Below are 26,791 nucleotides of genomic sequence, written 5' to 3'. Positions count from 1 at the left end.
GGTTTACAAATAGGAAGTGGAAGGTCGAGTGATGGAAGTAGAAGAAGAGGAAGAGGAAGAACAGGAGGAAGAGATGAGAAAAGCAGGAGGAGGAGGAGGAGTAGTACAAGTAGGTGGAGGAGGAGCCTGTTTGTTGACATCGGACGAAAACGAAAATCAGATGAGTGAAGACTGGTGATAATAACTCAATTTCTCGCCCTCATCGAGACGTATAGCCCTGGCGAAAGCTAAGGTAGAGCTGATGAGCCATGCACTCAAACACCGCCGACAACTGTTTGTAGCCTGCCTTTCCACACAGCTCTTAGCTAGCGCTAGCCCTACAGGCTAAGTTAGCTAGCATCATAGCTGGGAAAGTCATCGTTAGCCACAAGCTAATTTGGATGCTGTATTGCACTGGTGACACCGTATCGGCAAGTTGAGGCTTAACTTAAAATAACAAGTGTTGGTCTTTGGTATTTTGGATTGTTGTGAGTGAGTAAGTTAACAGTTTTTGTCAGTTTGTCAGTGGCTATTTACCGTTAGTGTTGTTAAAGTGAATTATTCCACATATTAGCTAGCGAGCTAGCTAGCCGTCTTAGTAACAGTCAGTTTCTCCCTCACAATTCATTGCTATGTGTGGTTAACTAGCAAACCTGTAGTACTAACCGAAAGACAGCGTAAGCTAGGTTACTAGCGTCTGCGTTTCAGCAGTCATTCATCTCAATATTAATAAGATAACTTTGTCAGCAACTTAATGTTGAAATAAGTTGTTGCAAACTAGCCAACATTAGTTGCTAACAGTTGCCAGCCACAGTCATGACGCCTTGGCAAAGTATGCAAAGGTCTCAGTTTATTTTGGCTGTAGGGCGATTTGACAGTAAGGTGCCTGACGTAACAATTTCACTAGAATACGCAGAAATACAATGAGAGTTTGTTGAAGATACATCGACTGTAAGTCAATGTCTTGTTAATGTGTCCGATGAATGACTTTATGTAGGATTGATTTTCATTACTGTCATTGTTGTTACTCTGTCAATGGACACCGCACAGAACGTTTTACATAGATAGGAGCTATATTAACCTAAAACATTAACGTTTAGCACATTGAATGAAAAACAGTGCAATAATAAAGCAGATATTAACCTATTGTTCATCACAGTGACTTGATATCTGGTCAATTCTAATTTACATTTGTTTATTTCATCGTACTTCCAATCAGTCCTCAAATTGACCCTGTTCACTGCACCCCTCCAAGGTCCCCTGCACTGCCCTGTCTTTGATCTGAGCCGGAGAAGAAGAGGCAAACATGGCAGCCAAAGCAGGAGACAACCCTGACAGCCTCATGACTCTGGCAACGGTGTTCTGTCTGAGAAACCTCAGGAAGACCATGTGCTACCAGGGATTGAGGAACAAGCTCTGCCTGCGCTCCGACATCTTCCTTCCCAGCGAAATCTGCGACAAGCTGGTCAACACGTACGTGACAAGATACAACGATTGATGTTGATCACAGTTCTGATATTTCTAACTGTCGAACTGTACCGTGTTCGTTACAATATTACAGAGGCTCTGTCTGATGGGAGCTTTTACTTCAATGTTGGGTTTATTATAATTGTGATTTTTTTTTTTTTTTTTGTGAACAGATACATGGAGTTGGTCCACACAGACAGTAACTTTGAACCAGAGGAGAGCTTCTTCCAACTATTCTCAGACCCTCGAAGCACCAGACTCACCAGAGTACAGCTGAGAGAAGACTTCGTGCGTGACAGAGATCTGGAGGCCATTAGAAAACAGGTGGGATGCTGCAAGTTGGTCCGAGACCAGTTTTTCAGAATAAGCGTATGACGTCTTAACAGGTTCCTTTTCCAGTTCCCCTTTGTTTAACATAGCATCTACAATACTTCAATATTAAACGTACTTGTAGTCATTTACTTTTTTAGATATTTTTTTTGCCTTTATGGCTTTACTGATAGAACAGCTGAAGATAGATAGGAAACAGGATGAGAGAAAGGGGGAGTAACACGCGGCAAAGGGCCCCAGGCCAAGACTCGAACCCAGGGCCGCCGCAGCGAGGAAAAAGCCTCTGTACATGGGACGCCTGCTCTACCAACTGAGCTAAACGGCGCCCCAGTCATTTACTTTTTAAAGCAAAATGCAAGAAACTACTATTGCTGCTTCAACCCTCAGTCTTATGTACGTAGTTTTAACTATAACTCCCATCAGGTTATAATAAAATTGTCCTTATCAACTTTATTATAGACCCAATAGTAGAAGACAAGTCGACAGGTTGGATGAAGCAACATAACATAAGCTGTCATCTAAACCTTTTAATTGAAAATGAAGACCAAATAGAGCCTTAAAGTTATTTCTCACACTGTCGATTTTAAATGTCTTGTTTGATTTTTGTCCATTTTTGGACATCTACCCTACTGTTTGTGTGTGATCTTTAAAAAAAATACAAAATTCATATCTCAGTATTTTCAGGATGAGTGGCGAAACACATATATAGCTCAGTGTTTTCAGTAACAGTATAATAATAATAATAATAATAATAGTAGGGCTGTATGTAAACATGTTCTGCACATAGCACTAGTGCTACAAAGGATAAAAGTTGTGCAGCACAGGCCACAAAATGGAGTGTAAAATCGTAGTTTGAGATGAAAAATGTATTTTCCATGACTTTTCGAATGAACATAGTGCTGAAAAAATAGACATTGTTTTGAAAATCTTTACCTAACTATTATTATCATTAGTGCGCAATGGGTGGACAAATACATAGAGAGAGAGACTTTGTCCTTCATATGTAAGATTTGTGTATGAAATGTCTGTATTGCCACTATGCTGCTTCTTTGTCCTGCATCTGGGCAACTTCTCATCTATCAAGCAGAACAACAAATACACTATGATTCACCTTATACACAAACTGGCACACAAACACTTACCTCACACAAACAAGTGCCTCTGTCTCACACATGCAGAACAGCACTGTGTTGCACGTGTTGTGTAGACTAATTAACAGAATGGTTAAAATACAGTAGGAGTGCTGTGTCTCATTCAGTGTTGCAGGAGAACTTGAGAGTGAGTTAGGCAGAGCGGCAGGGACGGTGTGAGAGGAGAGTGATGCAGACGGAAGGAAAGGGGTTATGTAGCAGAACATCACATTATATCGACATAAACAGTATTGTCTCAAACTGTACCTCATTTGAAAATATATCTTAAAAAGTCCATTCACCGCCCCGCCCCAGTGTGTTTGCACAGTTTTAGAAACCAGTGAATGATTATAAAGAACAGTATAAGTTCACCTTAATTTGGCAGTATTAAGCTATGGAATAGAACATATTACACAATATTGTGAGCATGCATTCCCCTCATTGACCACGTTGAGGAGAAACTCTTACATGAAGGAACACAGTGTAAGCTGTTTCTTATTATCATGCATGGGATTTACAGTTTACTAAACTGAACAGGTCTTTTTTTTTTTTTAAGTATACTTTTTTTGGCCTTCGGCTTTTTATTATCACAACAGCTGAAGACATGACAGGAAACAGGTTGGTGGGGGGAGTGACACGCAGCAAAGGGCCCCAGGCTTGGACTCGAACCCGGGGCTGCTGCAACGAGGACAATGCCTTTGCACATGGGACACCCGCTCTACCAAAGAAAATGTAACAGTGGTTCTGAAAAGCCGAGAGAGAAGAGGTTAAAGAACCATTGGCTGATGCAGCCAAATATTTGAAAATAATAAAAGATTATGATCTAGCCCAGTTACCTGTCAGTCATCTGAGGCTGGTGAACCTGAAGGCACTGACAGCAGATAGTAGCCCATTGAGCTCAACATTCCCAGTTCAACAAGTTTTGCCTGGATGGGGTGCTATATGAAAAACATTTTTACTTTCTAAATGTTGAACTCATTCTTCAGAGGAATGTTTCATAACCTTCACATAGCCTTCATTATAAAAGACCTGCCGCGCTGTACGCAATTTGACATTAAAGTACATCATGTTTGTCATTTCAAGAGACCAGCTCAATCCACACATTGATAGCAACACGTTTGACCATTACATTACATTCGTTTCACAGCTGTGGTGAATAAGTGTAGATGATGTCTTGGCAACATACAGCAGAATTATCTGTATCTGTGTGTGGTAGACAGGATGGGTAATGTATTGTGATGGTATTGTATTGTAAGTTCACTTGTGTCTTTAGTTGATTGTGTACAGCAGTTCTATAAAGTACATTCCAGCCTTCAGTGATTGAACCATGCTTGAGTAGATGTGGTCACAATTTAAAAAAACAGTTAACTGGTGTTCAATAATGACTTGCTTTGTGTGTTCTGCCAGGACCTGATTGAGCTCCACCTCACCTACTGCAACAGTCTGTCATCCCGCAGTTTGAAAACACTGACCTGCTTCCGTGAGACCTTGGTGTCTCTTTGTCTCTTCGGCTGCAACCACATCTTCTACCGAAAGGGTGGAGCCCCGCTCGCGTGCAATGAAGACACCGAGGATGAGGAGGAGGAAAGCCCCGCTTCTAGGCAAGCAATAGAGACAGACTTTAACTTCCAGGGGTTCAACCGCCTCAGGTTGCTCAACTTGGGGGGGCTGCCTGACGAGGTGGATGCTGAGACCCTGCTCAAACCCCTGAAGTCGCTCACCTCACTAGATCTATCTAATGTACAGTTGCTGGGAACAGCTTTTCTCACACAGTGGAAAGACAGACTGGCATCTCTTGTTCTCTACAATGTGGACCTTTCGGAGGAGTTGGTCAGTACAGTGGTGGAGATCGTTCATCTCAGGTAAGGTGGGAGGGGGCTATTATCTCTAAATTGTCATTAAGCTCTTGACACACCCTGGTGTTGCAAGTCCTTGTATATATATATTGACCTTTGCTCCTTGCTGCTTCATGTACAGTGTAAGTGATTACATGAAACACAGATTTTTACTCATGTGTTGCTGGTGGAAGAAAACAGCATTTGTTTTTCTTTTTTCTTTGTGGCTTCAATTTATTTATTCAAATTTAAATGTGACTGTCTGCTGGACTGAAGTTGTAGAATTGAACACATTTATGGACTCATCCAGTAGGCCCTTTTAGCTGCTCAGCATTGATATAGTTTGCTTTTATTTATTAAGGGACGGCGCCAATTTTTTCAATTTTTGCCTAATAGAAAAATGTCCCATTGAAAGTTGTATGTCAGTTTGGACTGGTGCATTTTAGTAGTCATCAACCAATCACACGGTGGTCATTTGATGTATCAGTATAGGATAATGCTATGCTGCCTTGTAACAAGTTGTCATTCATATAGATAGGGGTGCTCCGATTGATCGGGCACTGATCGTTATCCGCCGATATACGTTGTAAAAAGTTGAATTGTTGGTCTCAGTTTCTCTGTCGCAGCCACATGACCACAGGATTCTGCTGCTAACAGCTAACTAACGTTCCTTCTGTTAATATCAGTATGGATTTTCAGTGCGCTCATGGTTTAACCAGCGCAACATGTTGGCACGGTCCTGCCAGCAAGCCGCTTGTGACAGAGAGGGCAGATGGACCGGTACCGCGGAGCAATTCTAGTAACGTTAGGTTTTACGTTGAGAGGCCAGCCAGTGATTATAACTAGCACTGACACCGCGCTGTGGAGAGAGAGAACGATGGTAACAGCAGGAGAAGACGGGCTCCGTTAGAGTCAGAAGTAGTCTGTTCACTTTCTCATTTGCAATGTATGCCGTCCTGTGTGGGAGCAGGAAGCAACGCTGTGTGTTTCGAGGCTTACAGCATTAGAGCTAACGGCAACCTGAGCTAACGGCAACCTGAGCTAACAGCAACCAGGGCTAACAGCTGACCGAGCTAACAGCTGACCGAGCTAACAGCTGACTGAGCTAACAGCGAGCAGAGGCACACAGCGGGACTGAGAGTTTCTGTACACAGAAACGTGAAGTGTGGCACAGTGTACTGCCGTTTAATGATCTCTTGTTTAATGTGACAGTACAACACGTTTACACTAAATAAATGTGCTTAAGTAGACTTATTTAGCTACTTTGAGTTTGTAGTTATAGACTCTACTTCAGTGTGCATTTTATCAATTTTCTGTCAGAGATGAACATAACCAGACTTCAATAGTGATCAGATTGTGGAGTACTGGCTTCAGGGAACAAATACATCACTACTGACGCTGAGACAACTTGAGACTGAGAATTATTCACAAATTCTGTTTTACTGAATTCTGTGTCCTGTTTGCTTTTTATATACAAATATATGAATATATGCTGTATTGTAGGCAGCTTGGCTTTTTTCATTTTCATGAAGCGATTAACCTCTCACCCAAAGGGGCTTTTTCAGTTCTAACTAGCTGATTCACAAGCAGAGTAATGTGGTTTATGTTTGCAATGGAGCGGACTGCCCTGATTTGTACATTTGGAACACAAAACAACCTCTCCATAAACAAATGGCACAACACAAGAGGGCCAACTCTTCAGGTCAAGACTCTGCTGTCCATCTGCACCTGAGGGAGAAAAATCATTCCTGTGAGGACAACGATGTAAATATGGGGCGGCATGAGCATCCTTGATACTGATACTGAAGCCCAAATTGCTCCTAATGATCCCATCCGTGTATGAATGTGTGTTTGAATGGCTGAATGTGACAAGTGTCGTTAAGTGCTTTGAGCTGTCAATAGACTGGAAAAGCGCCGTAGAAATGCAAATACCAAACAGAAGACCGATGGTTGAAAGAGGAGTAAAGGAATCCATCTATGTCAAACTGGAACGCCCATCTTTGAACGGAGCAGACGGCCTACAACATTACTTCTCACCCACTCACATTGTAGTACTGAGTTCTCTCCCCAGCTTAACAACCTTAACACCAAACTGAAACACGTCCAGTTGCTTATGATACAGTACTTACAATTACCCCATGACCTGGATGACTGAGAACCTTCATCAACATTAGAATTGATTATTTATTTCCACAACATTTTAATGCCACTAAAGTTAACCGTGCCACTGATAACTAACAACTTTAGATGACTATAAAGTATATAAACGTACTTTTGATTGGCGATCGGTATTGGCCAATACTGCTTTGAGCATCGATGATCAGTGATCGGCCCCAGCACATTAAGTACAGCATTATCACCCTCAAAGTATTGTACTACACCAGAATGGAAATAGTCTCAATATTAAAGGTTGTACTGTTAAATTAAGTATCAAATGACAATGTGAAGACAATGTGACAGTGTGTTCGTAGTGATGACCCTTTTTTCGAACCAGCAATCATCATCCAACTCTGCGGCTCCCCTCAGCTTTACAGGGTTTTAATGAGTTTCAGCTTGTCATTGTGTATGGCCACTTATCATCAAGAATGTGTCATTGACAATACTCTGCATTCTTCAGACATCTCGACATCTCGCGGGAGAGCAGGCGAACCTCCAAGTGTAAGATGACAAGGAAGATCCTGACGGCCATCGTACAGCGCCTGGTCAATCTGGTGTCACTGGACATCTCGGGTCACGTTATGCTGGACAACTGCACAGTTCCACACTTTGAAGAGGCTATGGGTCGGCCAAGGTGGGTATCCCACCGGATATACAATAATGTCTGATTCAGAGTTTTGAGGAATTTCTTTTACATTTTCATTTGAACCTATGAACAAGCTCTCTCTGTTTCAGCATTGAGCCGTGCAAGAGCAGCATCTATCCTTTCCAAGAGCTGAAGAGGCCCCTGCAGTTTCTGGGCTTATATGACACCACCCTTTGTAATGTGACGCACATCCCTGCGTATAAGGTACTGGTTGGATACACATACATTTTTTGGCTGAAAATAGTTAATATGGGCATCACAACTAAAGCGACATAATCTTTACTATCTGGGCACGTTACTGCTGACAGTCCTGGGACGTAAAGACTTGGAGATATAAAGATGGAACTGGTGGTAAATCCAAAGGAAATCAAGAAAGACTGTGCCAAGAGTCTAGAAAACCAACTAGAATAACAAGTGACAGTGCAACATTAATAGATACAATTTTTACCCATGAAATTGGAAATAGAATAGCAAGTGGATTTTTTTAAAAAGATGAATACACAGAGAAATCCCAGCTCAAAGATGGACAGGTTTATTCGATGACAATCCAAACAAAGCCTATGATGAATTCCTGTCAACTTTTTCCACTCTCTGTGACAAACACTGTCCAATACGAACACAAAGGATGAATAGATATGAACACAAGCCCTTGATAACTAGGAGTTCAGAAAGTGCTTGTGAAATGAAAAATGTACTGTACAAGCAGTTTTTTAAAATCTAGAACCATGGATGCAGAAAATGAAAATGAACAGTAGCTGCAGTAAACAGTGCAAAATGGTTGACAGTGCAAATGAAAGTGAAACAGTGCAATTGGATGTACAAATAGAGGTAGAAATGTTCCATTGGCTATTATCTGTTGTCCTCCCTGCCTTTACTGAGAGCTGTTAAACAGTCTGATGGCGAGGGGGACGAAAGAGTTTTTGAGTCTGTTGGTGGAGCTGGACTGACTCAAAAACTCTTTCGTCCTTAAGGTGAGTGTCTTTTCTTATTCTGTTCTAGTCAATATCTTTTTATCCGGCATTTAGGCAGGTATTTAAGTAGGCCTATAATATAGTGAACGTTTAATCGTCTGTGATTTTATTGAAGGACAAATGTCCAGAGAACACTACAGACACCTTCAGTAGTTTAGTCAGAGCAACAACAACCTGCAAACCAATACAAACTAGATCCCGATCACTAATAGGCTACAGGTTCCCTTGGCAACACGATATATACAGTGAGTGCTACTGTAACTGCACGGCTGCGTTCGGTGGCATCATTAAACGCTGCGACTCATATAGCCTCTGTATTCCCTCAGCTGAGAGTCTGACACACATGATGCTACTTTCAAAGTAGATGATCAGTGAAAGGCACTGCCTAAATGAGGGATAACAAGATATTGACTAGAACAGAATAAGATAAGACACTCACCTTAAGGACATCACGTAGGCTATTGCAGTTTGTAGAGAAGGTGCACTCGATTGCTTACCCAGCTGTCCAGGAATGCTATTAATATTAATAATTAATATTTCGTGCGCACGTTATACTTATTTAGTGGCCACGAATTAGTATTTTTCATGCGCACGTTTTAGCTATATTGTGGCCACAATTTAAATATGTTTTGGGGCTCTGTAAATATATTATATTTGGACATAAAAAATCGGTAATCAAGTGGAAACTACATGTTAATCATATTAAAACCAAAATATTAAAGTCCATTGCAATTTTGAACAAAACAAAAGAGATTCTTACCCTAATTTCATAAGACATATTGTATCATGCATTCATACTTCCATACATTACATACTGTGTGGATGTTGGGGAAAAACATCACAAATCGGATTGTCTTGCTCCAAAACAGAGCAATCAGAATCATCAACAGAGCTGTTCACCCCCAAACAAACCAACAAATTATATTGGGGTGTAAATTCACAAGCACACAAATTCTGTGAAGTTGTAGATCTCCAAATAGCATCACTGATGTATAAAGTATACAACAACATGTTGCCAGACTGTATCCAGCGGTTGTTCCAAATGAGAAAATGTCAATAAGAAATGAGAGGGAACTGTAATGTTTGTTTGTTTGACTTGTTTTCTGAAGCTAGAAAGCATAAAGTGAATGTATTCTCTATCTCTCAGTGTATTTGCATTTTTAAGTTTGAAAATGACCTAAATAAACTAAACTAAACTAAATTGAAATTCACTCAAAATGAGTTTTGTTGTTATTATTGTTAAAGGCCCAACTGGTGTTTTTTTAAAATACAATTTTGTAATCTTTATTTTTGGTAAATATTGTTTAAACTTGCCTTACCCTAACCTGCCAAAAACAGCCACGATTAACTTAAACCTAAAATGAGAACTAGAAAATGTTAATATTAATCTGCGTTGCCGGCCTTTTTCAGGTGACTGGATCCAAGAACGAGGACCAGGTCCTGAATGCCATTGAGGCTTACACAGAGTTTCGCCCTGAGCTGGCCCACAGAGCCATCAATCAGCTGTTTGACATTGCCAGGATACAGCACTGCAGCCAACTGCTCCGAGCTTTGCAAGTATGATGACTTTTAAGTGGGCTTGTTCTTTGAAGGTGGTGACACCAGTGACTTGTCATTATTCTTCTGTGTGTGTTATGCCTGTATCAGCTATCACATCACAAATGTTGTGTCCTTTCAGCTTGTCATAGCAGCGTTGAAGTGCCATAAATATGATAAGAGTATACAGGTGACGGGCAGCGCTGCTCTGTACTACCTGACCAACACAGAGTACCGCAGTGACCAGAGTGTGCGGTTGCGCAGAGAGGTGATACAAGTGGTACTGAATGGAATGGAACAGTACCAGGAGGTCACTGTAAGTCTACACTGTGGTGTAATGATGATGTTTAAATATCTATTAAAGTATTTAATAGTAGTGCAGTTGTCTGACAGTAGAATCAGAAGTGTGAGCGTTCCCGTTTCAACACCTGTACTGTGTGATCTGTTCTAGTGTTAATTTCATCAATTTAATCACCCTCCTGACCAGACCTACCAGTTCACTATTTCATTTATAAAGACCTATGAAATACTGATAAGAGTAAGTCTACAAAATGACTATTGTCTCACATTATGTGGATAAATGAAAAGAGTACTGTATGAAATCTAAGTACATTTCTGATGCTGACTAAGATTTGTAAAACAATTGGCATGGAATGCTTGCACATAATTCTGTACTCTTGTAATGTATGTAATTCTTCACGAACATGTAAAACTCCAAAGAGAATCTCACCATAAGGAAAAATGTTCCACAAAGTATAATTTTTCAAAAGAAAACCAAAGGAAATGGAATAATAAGCTTGATGTTGCTGCCTAATTAAAGCTTTTAGGCCTATTTGACCTGCATTGTTTTTGTTTTCAGACTTGTGGAGGTTTCATTTTGAGTTGTAAACATGGTGTGTCAACCTCTCTATCACACCAGGTCCAGAGGAACTGCTGCTTGACTCTGTGCAACTTCAGTATTCCAGAGGAGCTGGAGTTCCAGTACAGTCGGGTCAACCAGCTGCTGCTGAAAATCCTGGAGCCAGCCAGGCAGGATGAGTCCATCCAGAGAATTGCTGTGCACCTCTGCAATGCTTTGGTGTGCCAGGTAGACAACCATCACAAGGAAGCTGTGGGAAAGATGGGATTTGTCAAGGTAAACTCAGCATAACTTTGCATTTTCAAATTTTCTAGCATCCAAAAACACAGGACAGTGACAACAGTGATCAAATACACATTCTCTTTACTGTCGCCATGAAATTACGTTTTTGGGTTAAAGAGGTGAGAACCTTTTTTGATGATATATTAGTCAGTAATAAACATTCAAAGTCCTACTTCATTTGGTAGACTTTACAAATCTGAGTGGGAAACTCATTAGAGCTATCATAACTTTTCAAGAGCAGTGGGCTGCCACAGTGCTGAGCCCAGGGATCAACTGCAGTTCTCTCCTGTTACTTAGTCAAAGTAAGTGGCAGGAGTATTTCTAATATCTAGCAAGCTTATTTTTAGGATGGCAGGAAGTCAGAGCACCCCGAGGACATTCATGTAAACACGGAGAGTACATGCACCACGGTGTGATGATGACATTATTTCAGTTGTGTCTTTGTGTTGGGAAAGTTCATTGAAGTTCTGTAATTAAGATTTAGATGTTCCTTTATTGATCCCCCTTGGGAGAAATTTGCAGGTAAGAAACATCTTATCTTATCTTAATCTTGGTACAAAATGAAGCCCAGCTATCTTGTTCGATTTCTTTTTTCCAGTTCTGTCCTTAAAATGGAAGTTTATGTACTCTTTGGATAGATGTATTTGTGTACTAGTTACTAAACATTCTGCAATAGGAACAGTATACAAACTAAAGTCCTTTTGTTCAGTTTCATCTGATCGGGTGGTGTCATTGATATCAAGATCTTTCTTTCTAGAAAGACTCGAGAACAAGAAACGCCCAAATGCAACCAGCATACAAGAACAAAAAATACAGAATAAAACCAGATTACTTATAATCCAGCAACAAATAGAGTTCATAAGATTAAAGTGAAATTCATAATAATTGTATATTCATGGAATTATCAGTACACAGTGAAATGTGCCATGAGTTTGTGAGTATGTACTTATGGCAGCTCAGTTTTGAGGTTCAATGATGTTTTGACCTATCAGTAGGCCCTGCAGTGTATCAGGCTGTGTAGTCTTTAAACCTACTGAGCCCTCTGACAGGTGGCACCGTTCTCCAGCTATGACCTAATGGATCTTTAAGCTGCTTTAAACTCTGACACTTGACGAAGCAGAGCAGATAGTCAGCAGATTGACTCAGCACTGGCTGGATTCATGTGAATGCTATGACCCACTCATTTGTCCAGCCGCCATCATTGTTAATCCGGTTTTACTAGTCTTATCAGAAGCTAGTTAGCAGCCCCTCTTGTATGATAAACTTCTCATGAATTATGTGTTTTACCTGTCTTGCCAAGGTACTGAACATGAACTTAGAACAGATGAGTCAACTGGGTCAGTTGGGGAGTGGCACCCTCTCAATTACTGGTGTTTCATGTAGTTTGGCCCACAACACACAGAGGCCTCGATAAAATGTAATAACAATGGAAACATTGACTGAAACGCTACACAGAAAGTCAGTTTGATTTCTAATTTTTGTGTTACATATGAATTATGAATGACAGTCTGGTGTCAAGACAAAATTCCTGAGTATTTGACTCAGCAAAAGTAATTCTAAGGTTAAAGTTTGGCAGAAAAGTCAGAAAGGATAACATGTACTTGGTCTGATCTGCGTTTTAAACATCTATGATTCAGAGGGAACATCTGGGCAGCATCAAAGGCAGACTGAAGATGAGTGGGTAGAACTCGGAGCATATACAATTAAATTATCTTAATAGAAAATGATGTAGAATTATTTATCACGATTGATAAGTTGTTTAGGTATAATGTAAACGGTAACGAACCAAGATTAGACCCTGGCAGCAACCCATTACTGATGGAAAGAGGGCTCGATTGCTGTGTGTCGGAAGGAGAAATATATAGAAATAAACTGGGGGACTGTGACAGGCTTTGGTTAACAGAGAGACCTTACACAAATGATATGGTGGAGGACTACAGAATAGCCTGCTGCCCCATATCACTGCTTTGGTTTCAATTGGTGTTCATTACAATTCATATCTACTATCCTTTGACAAGCTTTCTCAACATTTCAATGACCACTGCAGTGGTGCAAAAATGTCTGCTGGCAGCCAAGCAATGAACACAATCTTACAGTGCACTGGGTTGGTTTCTTCAGTATAAACTGAAGTGCAAGCCCTCAAACTGTACTCATTATTTCTATGTCGACTTTTACCCTGTGATTGTAAAAGATCAAACTGTCCACACACTAATATCCAGTCTACCACTTGTATGATTTCATTTTTCAAAAATGTTTTTTGTTTGCTGTTAAGTAGTGAGCTGTAGTTTTGAAAAAATCTATCACTCCCAGTCGTATTGCTGCTGTGGTTGTGAAATCTTCTGTCAGCTGATTATGTTAAGTTTATTTTTCTCTTTTACAGACAATGTTGAATTTAATTCAGAAGAAGCTTCAGGACAGAATGGTGAGTCTCAGTTTTACCCCTGGATCTTTTGAATATGAAATGTTATTGCTTTTGGGGAGCACATTATTTGGTAGAATATGATTTCACAGCTGAGCAGATGGTATTTCAGAGCCTGTTATGAAATGTATTTTTCAAATGTAAAACTAAGAGTCTAATGGTCTAGGCACATACATATGTCAACAGTTCAACTCTTGGACAGCCAACCTTTGTTGCATTCCATTTGCCTCTCATTCTCCCTCCCCTCCTGTGTCTGTCTATGCTGTTTCAAATAAACACAAAGATTTCCAAGTATATAAAAAGTCAAATAACCATAAAATATTGTTTGAATCAAATGTAAGGGGATTCTTGTGTTTCCCCTCAGTGTGACCAGGTGATGGAGTTTTCCTGGAGCGCTTTGTGGAACATCACTGATGAGACGCCCGACAACTGCCAGATGTTCCTCAACTGTCGGGGCATGAGTCTGTTTCTGGAGTGTCTACAGGTGAGTCCATACTCGGTGTGTGTGTGTGTGTGTGTGTGTGTGTGTGTGTGTGTGTGTGTTTTACTTTTATGACAGTTGTCTTTAGATTTTTCTACTGTATAATCACACAGTTGTCTTCTTATTGTATGTATCTTACTCCAGGAATTTCCAGACAAGCAGGAGCTTCACCGCAACATGTTGGGGCTTTTGGGAAATGTAGCTGAGGTCAAAGCACTGAGGCCACAGCTGCTTACCCCACAGTTCATCACTGTGTTCAGGTAAGAGAACTGCTGACACCAATGGAGACTAAAAGATACTGTATTATAATACAAAGTATCTTACAATACAAGTGGATATTCAAATCAATCTGCTGTGTGACAAACAGCTCATGTATGATCATTTTTTGAACTTCCTGCTTTTCATTTGATTTGCCATGTACTTGGACACAGCCAGAACTAGGAATTAAACTCTTGGTGAAGATTACATATAAAAGGAAAGTGTTGCATTTGCAGACAGAATAGCCATTTTAGAGTAGCACTTTTTATCTGAACAAAGTGTTTGTAGTTAAATGTTATATAAACATATCACAAAACTTAAGGACATTTGTGTTTGGTAAATTATTTCTTTGTTATATTAATGCTTTTTGCAATAAATCTTATACCGTTGGAAAGCCTGTTTATTTCCCTTTTTTTTTCCTTTTTATCGGCTTAATTGATAGAACAGCTTAAGATATGATAGGCAACAGGATGAGAGAGGGGGGGAGTGATATGCGGCAAAGGGCGCCCAGGCCGGGACTCGAACCCGGGGCAGCAGCAAGGACAAAGCCTCTGCACATGGGACGCCCTCTCTACCACCCTAGCTAAACTGCGCCCCTTATTTCCCTTTTTAAATGGTGGCGCATTTGTAAGGAACTTGCATTTGTATGTGGGTTGCGGCCATGAAAAATATGCCAATTCTTCTCTACCAATGCAGCTTATTCTGCAGTCGCTATTGCCTCTTGTTTTGAGCTTCTGGTAACTCCAGATGCTGACAGCTGATGGGCACCTGATTGTCAGCACCTGTGAGCATGGGCCCTGCTACAGTGGTCAGTTGGTGTCTGCTCCAAGAATCGGCATGCCGCGCTTGACTGATCCGGAACGGGCCCGTGCAATGGGGCAACTTATAGCTAGTGTTCTGCAAAACTACTTGGTGGCTTTATTTAGATTGAGCCCTAGTACCATCTCCAAACTGAAGGCCACGTAACCAATCTCCGGTCTCATAGAGCTGCCAGGAGGCCTACCATGACTGCCCTTTACCGTCAGGGCCATTTGAGCTGGTGTCCGCAGCAAATGCACTGGAACCTAAACCTGTGGAGGAACGTTATGTTCACCAATGAATCCAGATTCTGCCTATGGCAGTTAGATCGTCAGGTCAAAGTGTGGAGAGGACACAGCGTACGCTATGCTAATTGCTGCATTGATAGAGTTACATCTTTTGGTGGAGGCAGTGTAATGGTGTGGGGCGGCATCTCCCTCACTGGAAAAACAGGGCTTGTCATCATTGGTGGCTATCTCAATGCAGATATCGAAATGAGATTCTGCAACCAGTGGCAGTCCCATATCTCCACAGTCTGAGACTGAACTCTTTCCTCCAAGATGACAACGCCAGCCCCCACAGGGCAGGGGGTTCTCAGAGACTACCTCCAGAATTTGAACACTTGGGGGAGAGTGACCAGAGTGACCAACATAACAATGTTGGCTGACTTGTGACAAATGCTGGGGGAAGAACTCATGCTGGTCACCAGCATGAGTAGAGGGTGCCAGGCTGTTGTGGCTGTGTATGGTTCTTCAACATGCTCCTGAGGCTCCTGTTTGTTAAATTGCCAATATGTCTTGTTTCATCGGACTTCAATCACCCAATCCACCAGAGAAGATTTGGCAAAATTGTCGTGGGCACAACCCCCATAATCAGCTCTGCGGTTCATGGTATAGAATAGAATGTTTGATGAGGGAGGGTTCTGCATTTCAGTGCCTGTGGGAAGAAACTGTTCTTCAGTCTGTTCCTTTAAGATCTGATAGATCTTTATCTCTTCCCAGAGGACAGGGGGGACAACAGGTAATGTCGGGGGTGAGTGGGGTCCTTAACATTACAGCTGGCCTTCTTTTGTAGTCAGCCAGTGAAAATGTCTCTGAGAGCGGGTAGTGATCTTCCCGATGACACGCTCTGCTGCCCTCACCACACTCTGCAAGTCCTTCCTGTCCTGTGTTGTGCAGCTGGAGAACCTCACCATGCAGCAGTAGATCAGGAGGCTTTCTATCGCTGACTGATAGAACTTGGTCAGCAGGCGGTGAGCATGCTTTAGCTTCCTAAGGAAGTAAGTCTCTGCTAGCCTTCACCACCTGATGAGAGATGTGTGTCATGGTGAGGTCGGCTGAGATGTGAATCTCAAAGAACTTTAAGCTCTCTACCCTCTTTACCTCCTCCCCTCATCCCACAAATGCATGGTTTTTACAAATGTTACACCATTTGAAGGGAAATAAACAGGCTTTCCAACGGTATAAGATTTATCGCCAAGAATCATTTTCACAACAAAGAAATAATGTACCAAACACAAATTTCCTTACTTTGTGACAAGTGTTGTTTAGTTAATTTGATATTTCATAGAGACCTCTCATCAGATAATTGTCTTCATCTGTTGCCCCTCACTGTTGGATGCTTCAACAGTAACCTGCTGGACAGTAAGGCGGATGGGATCGAGGTGTCGTACAATGCGTGTGGTGTGCTTTCACACATCATGTTTGACGGCCCTGAGGTTTGGTCGATGGAAGAGCCGAGAAGAGACACAGTGATGGACAAGATGTGGGATGCCATCCAGAGCTGGGACGTCAGCTCACGCCGCAACATTAACTACAGGTGATTTATCTGTTTGTTAATATCAATTACTTTTTTTTTATTCAATGCACATGAGTAATATGTATTATGTTTATTATCAAATGTTTGTATAAAAATGTCTAAGATGGGTTATATTGAGTAACACATAGAAATAGCAGAAAAAATCGTTCAGACTGTGCATATGATGACAAGCAGCTGCCACTTAATGTAATGTTACTGGTTACTGGTAACCAAGTTAGATTACAAGTTACTTTATTAGTTACATCCAGCAGCTGCCGACAACACCCCCTCCGCCTCAACATAAAAATGACAACCGGTTTTGCCAATACTCACTTTATTGGAAGTGCATTTTTAACAGTAACTCCGAGCACAGCATTGATAGTAGTAGGGATCTTGTTTATTATGGCACAAAACAAGAGCGAGTCCACCGTGTTCAAGTGCAGCATTTCCTCTACATCATACCGTCCGACCAACTTCTTCAACTCTCCCCCTCTTACTTGTTTTGCACCAAAGTCTAGCTTTTGTTGTTTGGGTGGTGGGGGACCTCCTGCAGAAGTCGAGGCCGTGGCTTTGCTCGCAGCTCTCTGCTTAACACCACCTGGTGGGACTTGTTCTGTAAACTTAACTGTGCTGCGACTCCAAATGTTTCTTCAAATTTGACGTCGTGTTTTTGAAGAATGATAGTACTTTGTTTGTACAACGAACCTTAACATTCTCATCTTTAGCTGACACAAACTCAAAATAATGACTGTATTTCCAGCTAAGAAAACGTGCATCTCTCTCCTCCCTCCATTGTTGTTTGTGTTTGTGTCGCTGCGTGGTGTTACACGTGAGTTGTCCTCATGCTGAAAAACGTGACTTGTTGCGTAAGTGACGTCACTCCCCCAGATGCAAAAAGAAAGCAAAAATATATATTCTTACTAATGAAAATGACAAAAGTAATAGTAACGCACAGTGACTTGAATAAGTAACTTTAATCTGATTACTGGTTTGGAAATATTAACGTGTTAATATTAAATCGCTAGTCGGTCGTCCATAATACTTTTTGCTTGGCGTAGTGGCAGAGGAGCATAATATTTTGCCCTAGTAACCCTAATAGGCTCAGTATCTTCTGCGACACGAACACCAGCATGTAGTCTGCTGTTGTTGTTCGCCACTTAACAACGCCACTTAGATTCGCTGTCCACATCAGAACACAAGGGCAGCGTTTCGTATTTTTAAATCCTGAGACCAGGTTTCAAAAAAGTGCGTTTACAGGATCCATGTGGACGATCGGCCAATACGATGCAAAACGTGCATTTACACACAAAAGCGTTTCCATGTGGATGGCCCCTAAGTAACGCGTTACTGGCATCACTGGTCTTAAACTTTACCACCACTAAGCTTCAGTACGATACTGTGGGACACTGAAAGTAAAATGTGCATCATTAGTATGATTATAAAAGTGATAGCAGTGTATGTATGTATATATATATGTATGTGACCATGCTAGAAGCAGAACTGTGTAATAACATGAGTACACAGTGAGCTGCAGCTTGGTTGTAGTTGAACAGCCCAGCTGTCTGTAGTGTTCCTCCTTCCTGAATTGTTAAATTGAGTTTGGTCTCTTAGGTCATTCGAGCCCATCCTGCGGTTGCTGCCTCAGAGCATCTCCCCTGTCAGTCAGCACTGGGCCACATGGGCTCTCTTTAACCTGGTGTCAGTTTACCGTGAGTATCTCATGTTTCAGCTAATATAATAAACGGGCACATGTTCCTGTACTGGCTAAATAAAAATGTTCAAATGATTTTGATTTACTGTGTTCCAGCATTACCTTTTCTTTTTCACCTGTCACCAGGCTGCTTGTTCTTTCATTCAAGTACACACCCCACCATTCTTTACTATTGATAAACATAAATTGTGCTGTATGCAATACTGCACAGGGATATTTCTCAGTTATTCTCTTTCTATTCACTTTGGCTCCGCAGCAAGCAAGTATTGTCCCCTGCTGATAAAAGAAGGAGGAATCAGTCTTCTGGAGAAGGTTCTGAAGCTGGACAGCTCACAGCCAGAGACCAAGGACATGGCCAGGTAAGACTGAAAGTTCTGTATATGAACTGTGTGTACTTAATGTTGTACTCATTGTTGCTCTATAGCCTGTCAGAAGGCTCTGTTTGGTAAATACATTCTGATGATTCAGTCAAAGGCTGAGCATCAGCCAGAGGAACTAGTTTTACTTTGTGTGGCACTGAGTAAAGACAGCTAATGAAAGTATTTGGTTCAAATAATTCTGTTAACAGTCATCACTTATTAGTGCAGTAATCAAAATAAATAGAAACACATAAGGTCACATTTACACATTTACTTCAGTTCTTTAGTCCGTGCAGAGGAAGAAAAAGAGGCATTCTTGTCTTTACGTTTGGTCTGTTGCGTGCTGGGTGTAAGGTAGGGCCCTTAATCATGAAGATACATGGACTGACAGGTGATTCATTGATTGGTGGTTTTGGTGGTTTCATCATCCTACATAATCAGCACTACATGGACCAAGGGAAAACAATTAACATTCTGACAACAAGTCATGCTGCACTACTGAGCCTTTTGTTTTTGTTTATTTTCTGTGGTGTCACCAAGGAGTAACTGATTTGGAGCCCGCATGTCATTAACGATGCATGTTTATAAACGGGATGAATAAGAACCATCTTGTACTGTAAAATTACAGGGGACCAGTTGGAGTGGATGCTTTGGATTACATTTGTCCAGTCCCTGAGGAGGATAAACTGATGATTGTTTACCTCTAGTCAGCTCAGTGTCAGCTCTCTGAATTTGGCATTGACACATGTCTCAGAACATGGCTTCAGTAACCAGGAGGAGTTACAGAGTAATTAGAAATAGCGTTAGCTGTTAACACTAGTGTTACATGGGCTGACTGGTTCTCTCAACAACAGCATCCCGCTACCTTTTTGCAACAGCAACAATGGTTTTGGTGCCGCTGTCAGATTCACAATACAGCTGCTGGTTTTGAAGACACAATGCAAAGTAATGATTTCCAGCAGTAGCCCTTTTCACACAGAGACTCTGCATTATCTCCACAGCGGAGGTTCGCCAAGTCTCCGCCATTATTTGTTCACACAGAGCCAAGCAGCGCCGACGTAAAGACGAACCAGCGTGTAATTCACACAAAAAGCCGGGGATGGATGCTGTTTTTTAGATCTGATTTCAGAATGTGAACACAATCGGATCGACACGCTCCGCATCGCCGACTTATCCATTTACACAGAAGCCGGTTCACCTCTGATACTACCTCCAGCAGCGCTTCAGAGCTGCAGCGAAATTTAATTCCTTGCTACATCCAAATGTTCACACAGAGGAGGATGTGGAGAATTGGCACAGTGCAGTCAAAGGGCAGTGTTAGAATGCTGTGATAGCTTCAGGCAGGTATATGGCTGGAGAAAGAAGTGAGCTGGCAGAGGGGTTGGGGTGTTCCCATGCTCACATCTTAATCTTTGCAACCCTACTTTATTCAGACACTGCAGCATGCTGCTGTGATGAATTACGGCGACTTGAACGTGCATTATGAAGGATCAATGAATGATCCTCACATATCTAACATACAGTGCAGTGCAGACTCCTGCACTTTTTCCAAATTTTTTTATGTTGCAGCCTTGTGCTAAAATCGTTTAAGATAACTTACTCCCCTCATCAGTCTACAAACAATACACCATAATTACAGAGCAGAAACAGAACTTTTGCAGATGTATCATTTTTTGCAGATGTATCAAAAAGGAAAAGCTGAAATATCACATTGATTGATATGACACTTGAATTTTCATTTCATTTCATTTCATTTTCATTTTCTCCTAATTTGTCTGGAGTCCGCCTGTTGTAAAGTCTATTAATTGGACATGATTTGGAAAGGCACACATCTGTCTATAGAGGGTCTCACAGCTGAAAATGTATATCAGAGCAAAAATCAAGCCATGAGGTCAAAGCAACTGCCTGCAAAGCTCAGAGATGGGATTATGTCGAGGCACAGATCTGGGAAAGGCTACAAAAGAAGTTCTGCTGAATTGAAGGTCTAGAGAGCACAGTGACCGCCATAATTCTTAAGTGGAAGAAGTTTGGAGCGACCAGGATTCATCCTAGAGCTGGCTGGCTGGCCAAACTGAGCAATCAGGGGAGAAGGGCCTTGGTAAGAGAGGTGGCCAAGAACCTGATGGTCACACTGGCTGAGCTCCAGAGATCCTGTGTGGAGATGAGAGAAACTTCCAGAAGGACAACCAGCGCTGCCACACTCCACTGATCTGAGCTTTACGAGAGAGTGGCCAAACAGAAGCCTCTCCTCAGTTTAGAGTTTTCAAAAAAGCACTTTGTGTAAGCTAATGGGCGATGCTTGGTTTTTCTACCTGTAAGTTATTGTAAACCAACTTTGTGATTGGTTCTTTACTGAATTTAAAATTAGAATGCCAAACATGTGAATATGCATCAAAGCTTCTAACTTTTAATTCCAGCCGGGTGGCTGCTCTGCTGTGGGTCTTACACCATGGCATTGCGACATTGCATTGCTTGACAGCAAATGTCAGTAGAGGCATAGAATTTACCATCAATTTGAACCTTTTGCTAACTTATACCATCTTCTCATTTTCAGCAAAGTAATGGGGCAGTGTGAAAACTTCAAAGAAGACCCGATGGAGACAAATCATGGACAGGAGGTAAACTATGGACAAAGAGGTTGACAGCACAAGAGCCATGATTCTCAGCAAGCATCAAGCAAACCAACCTAAGGCCCCTCCTACTGTCATCACCACAAGGGTCAATCGTGTGCATTTTCTTCTTCTTCTCATTCTTCTTATTTTGTAGATCAGAAATGTGTCTCTGACCCTCTTCACAGCAGTTTGGACAAAACTTTAATATATGACACATAGGACTTAAGATGTGGTGCATGGTGTTTTGTTGTGAGGGTGCTTACCTTTGCTGCACATAAGCATCTCTTCTGTTGGGAGGGGTTGGTGGGGGTGGGTGACCGTTATCTCTCAGTGTGCACGCAGGTGTGTGTGTGTGTGTGTGTGTGTGTGCGCGCGTGTGCGTGTGTGTGTGTGTGTGTGTGTGTGTCAAAGACGTACGGACAGAACGAAGCAGTCAGAGTGGTTCTCGGTGGAAGGAAACGGGTCCTCCCCAGCTCACTACCATTAACTGTGTAACATTGAACAAAAGGCTGAGGTGCAGCGCCATCAGAGGTCGCAGCACTCACACTGCTCGCTCACAGTCGCTCATGCTTGTGGAGGGCCACTGAGCTGTTGACATGTACAGTGAATATTAGCCATTATGTTTGTAGGCTGCAGAGAAGCGTCACACTGATGTTGACAGGAGGGAAGTCTTCCCAGACCTTGTGGCACAATGATGGACTTCTTTGTTATATATGTAAATATTCTCTGTTTGTCTCATCCTTTTACTGTGTGTATGTTTTATAATATAACTGTAAACACTCATGACTTTACTCTGTATTTAAATTTGTTTAGGTTGGACTGACAGGTGGTCAGTGCTAAGAAACTATATACTGAATACCCAATCATTCAAATGTAGTCTGGCAATCCTGGATACTCTGGTCTTCACAGGATCATTTAGATTTAGATTTGGTTCATCCTCGCCTTGCTCTTGAATTACCTGGCATGTTATCCCGACTCCTGACTGTTGATTCATTTTATTGGAAGTAGCTGTGACTTTCAAAAATGAGGGAGGTCATATCATTCAAAGCAAAAACACCATATAGCCAAAAGTATGTGGACACTACAGGCACAAAAGTAACTCCCATCAAGAGAGCGTTTTCTCAGTTGGTGCAGAGAACCTGCATAGAGCCTCGACCTCACCCCTATCCATCACTTTTGGGATGAAGTGGTATGTTGACTCTGAGCCAGTCATTCTGGCCCATCATCACTGTTGGACCTCAGCGATGCTCTAGAGGCTGATGGGAGCAAATCCCAGCAGGGTTCCGACATCTGTCGGAGTGTCTGAAACCAGAACAGAGGAGGCTGTCAAAGCAGCAGTTTAGTGCACGTAGATTTTGATTGCTATGAGAGACAGATGGATTTGTGCGATCACATGATCATTTACTCTCAGAAATCAATCTTGTCAGGCTTTAAGTGTCCAAATTACAGTCGTTCAACCAATTAGCATCCAATGAGGAACTGCTAGTAGCTACGTGGATCGGTTTTAGGTGTGACGACCATTGAGAGGAGTGACTGCTCGTTTGAAAAATGTGATTGTGGCTCACAACAGTGAAGGCTTTTCTTTATGAAAAACATGTTTTCACTCTTCTCTCCACTGACTTCAGCAAGAGTTTGATTCACCAGAGGTGTGGCAGTGCTGTCCTGCTGTAACTCCAGGCCTCCACATATTTTGAATATATAATATAGTAATATTCACATTTACGACCTTGAAGTCTTCAGACCCAACCCATGCTGACTCAAGTGTCATCATTTGAGGACAGAATGTCACACTATTGTAGGTAAGTAGTTGAACATTTAATAATACTGTGGACATGTAACTGGATGTCCATCTGGAATTCTAAAGCGGTCTCCAGTGGTTTGCTCTCAAGCTCAGCAGTGCCTCCAGTTGTCAGGTGTGATGCCAGATAATTAGCAAGGCGAGGCTAAAGGAAAGGATTATCCTTCGACAACACCTGATGGGCCATTACTTTTACTGGTTGGTCGACATGCTGCTAAGTAACTGCTTCACTTAAACTCCTCTTCTAGTACGAGTTGTCCCATGGTACTATACTAACATTAAACAGCAGATGAAGCAATAACTGATGGGAGAAAGGAAAATAGTGGATTGATGTGTTTGGCTAAAGTTGAAACTAGGATGATCTGTTCAGGAAGGGAGCAGGATGCTTCTTTTTCCCAACCCAAATCAAAGCCTGACTTGTTTCACGTCATTTGCAGTTGTGACAGTAAGGGTGCCCTGTGGAGTTCTCTTGTGAACAAACAGATTCATGTAATCGTGATGTGTGTCACAAAAAAACGTGCGTGTATGCAAGAGGCCTAACAAACTTGTTGAATTTACTTGCAAACATTTTAAAAGCAGTTTTTTAATTTATTCTGTTTTCTTTTACATTTTGCAAACTACAAATGTTTGCTCGCTCATGGCCTTTTTCTCCTCTGCCATTGCTGACATATTGCTTTCTTGCTACCTACTGTGGAGAAGTGGAGTAGCATAAAGCTACAAATGTGTACAGCTCCACCCATGTTTTCTTGCATGTGGGTCCTTTTAAGTGACCTCAAGATACAACACAAAACAACGCACAGATGGGCTTATCCAGACAGTGCTCCACAGTGCTACTAGTGGCTTAAAACTCCACAGGGTGCCTTTATGATGACTCTCACTACCTGGTTTCCTCACTGGCATTTCTCAAACGTGGCACTGGGATCAATATAGCTCTTTTGCAGACAGCAGTCACAATGAATCACTTGAGAGAGTGTCTGCTGAGCTATTGAAGGCACTGTCTCACATTCAGAACTAAACAATCCAAATGTCAGCGGTAGCTGTCTGAATTGGGAGCCATTCCTTTTAGTCTACAGAGTAGATTTCCTGTCGTGTATATTGAGTTCCATACCAGTGAGGCACGGCAAATGCACCACATTTTACTGCTTTTCTTACCTTGTTTTAACACTTTAGCTACAAACTGGATTTTAGTCTGATTGATACAGACATGGTTGACATGTTTCCAGGTTTGGGACAGTGACTGTATGTTGAGATTGGAGTTGCCTTTTTTTGACACGCAGAGGACAGTTTATGTACAAGTGAATAGATTAACAGAAGTCATGAATTAAACTCCGTTCTGTTTTGTTTTTCCAAATCCCAAAGATTTTTCCCATTTACATTATTGAACTAAGAAAAGATTAAATGGCAGCACCACCAATTTTACATATTAAAGTGCGTTTACAATTGTAAACTTTTAGGTTTTTAAAAGCAGTCCAGTGGTCTAACATTACACTCCTCCCTAACACTGTTGGACTCATCATGGACAGTTTAAAAGCAAATGATTAAAATCGATACAGCGGAACTGAGATGTCACCTGTCTTATTCCACACATTCTTCTCCCTTTTTAAAACCGGGTGCCTACATTACCCAAAATGCAACTTGGCAACTGAGTGACATCACTGGAGGCAGTTATGCAGATTCATAGTCATCAGACAAAATGATTAATACTACCTTTTCACATATGCAGTAGTACTCCCCAACACCTGTAAGCACACTTTAATCTGTAAAATAGCATAATAATTAAAATATTATGGCAATATGACCATGTGCAATAACCAAATTGCAGAGGCTGCAAGTTTTTGATAGAGGTAAAATGAGTCACACCATACAATTGTAAATGAAGCATTGAAGTGCTACTCAAATGCCCTGGCCTACAAATCATATCATGTATTCCAGCAAATTCAGTGGAAATGTGGTACTTGCCAGTATAACTAAAATCTTGACTCATGTTGCAATATCTGACAAAGTAACTGCAAAATGACTTTTTTGTTCTTTTAGATTGCTAGGCCCTAGTTGCTTGTTAATTTTCTGTCAATCAGCACTTGTGCACATTTGGGTCAGTGCTCTAGAGTGAGTTTCCAGCTTGGTTTAATTCTTACAACATTGGATTGTTGCCATTTGAATTAAGTTCCTTTTTAACAGATGATCTGAATGTGTTTGGATGAGCAGTTTGAGCAGGTGTAAAGACTCACTTTGCCTGCAGTGCTGGTTCAGGACAGGTTTTGGATGGTGAATATGAGCGGAAAAGATTAATTCACATTAATGTCATTCATTACATTTTTAAACCATGAACTACCAGGACCTTAGTTTTGATGCCAGTGAAGGAACAATACGTCGCCAGTCATATTTCACAACATTCAAAATGTTTTCTCCTCCAGCTGGTTGAACCAGGTCAGACATGTTGCACACTGGTTAGTAATATGTAGCACACTGGCACCACAGTGTGTAGCTCTAGCTGGTTCCCAGTGTCAGCCTCTGTACACAGAATCCTACCCAGTTAAGGACTGTGTTCATGAGTGATTTTAAGCTATTCCATATCAGTTGTGTTGGGTTCACCCACTGACTTGATTTCCTGGTTCTCATGTACAGTTTTTCTTTGTGTGATTTATGGGAATCTGATTGGTCCAGCTCTGTCTCTATCGCTACTTCACAGTCATGGTGCAAGTTGATGTTCGAGTAGGTAGTGGTGTGAGATGAAAAGCTTTAATAGAGACTTACTTGATGTTTCTGTCTGGAATTCCGATGTGTGCATCTGAAGAGGATGTGCTTTCACGTGTGATCAGAACAAAATCCCTCGTGACTTTTGAGTTAAGAATTACAGTGTTTGATTAAAGATCCTAGCAGAGGTGTGAGCTTCTCTCTGGAGAAGCCAGGTGATCACAGTTGGACATCTTACATCTCCATCATCTCATTAGAAGTCACTGAATGTTTCCATTTATGCTTTCCAGGAAGAAATAATGTCTACAGCTGGGTGTCAGTGACGGCAAGTAGCTACTGTCAGGGTTTGATTGTTATTTATAACGTTGTATGTGCTGAAAACTTAAAAAAAACAAAAACAAAAAAAAAAACTTTAAAGTTAAATACTGCTTCAGGAGAACTGCTGTGTCACGAACTGTTTCAGATTTCATCTACTAATTTCACAATGTTTCTAAAGTCTGTCGACACTCTGTTATTGATTTCTTTTGTAACTGCTGATGATAAATGTAATCCAAAATGGAGTGAAGAATATTTGATCCAAACATTATGGAGTTTTTCCTGACTTAAATAGTACCAGGCCATTAGTGTAAAGATATGAATAAGCAATAAAGATGGAGTGGTTTAAAAATGGAA

At 41.4% G+C, this 26,791-nt stretch overlaps 1 protein-coding gene across 1 annotated transcript; it reads left to right on the top strand.

Annotated features, from left to right (window-relative positions):
• The first annotated feature begins 54 nt into the window (after positions 1-54).
• Positions 55-26,791, top strand: zer1 (zyg-11 related, cell cycle regulator). The gene is made up of 16 exons (XM_030435667.1): positions 55-232; positions 1,235-1,452; positions 1,620-1,770; positions 4,314-4,768; positions 7,359-7,532; positions 7,634-7,748; positions 9,926-10,072; positions 10,194-10,367; positions 10,971-11,186; positions 13,573-13,614; positions 13,976-14,095; positions 14,237-14,352; positions 16,778-16,966; positions 18,557-18,654; positions 18,913-19,015; positions 21,570-26,791. The coding sequence occupies exons 2-16, from the start codon at positions 1,286-1,288 to the stop codon at positions 21,655-21,657; spliced, it is 2,355 nt and encodes a 784-aa protein (XP_030291527.1). The 5' UTR covers positions 55-232; positions 1,235-1,285; the 3' UTR covers positions 21,658-26,791.

Source organism: Sparus aurata, chromosome 12 (assembly GCF_900880675.1).
Source record: "Sparus aurata chromosome 12, fSpaAur1.1, whole genome shotgun sequence".
Taxonomy (NCBI): Eukaryota; Metazoa; Chordata; class Actinopteri; order Spariformes; family Sparidae; genus Sparus; species Sparus aurata.
Note: the sequence above shows the minus strand (reverse complement) of the source record. Positions and strands in the feature narration are given on the sequence as shown.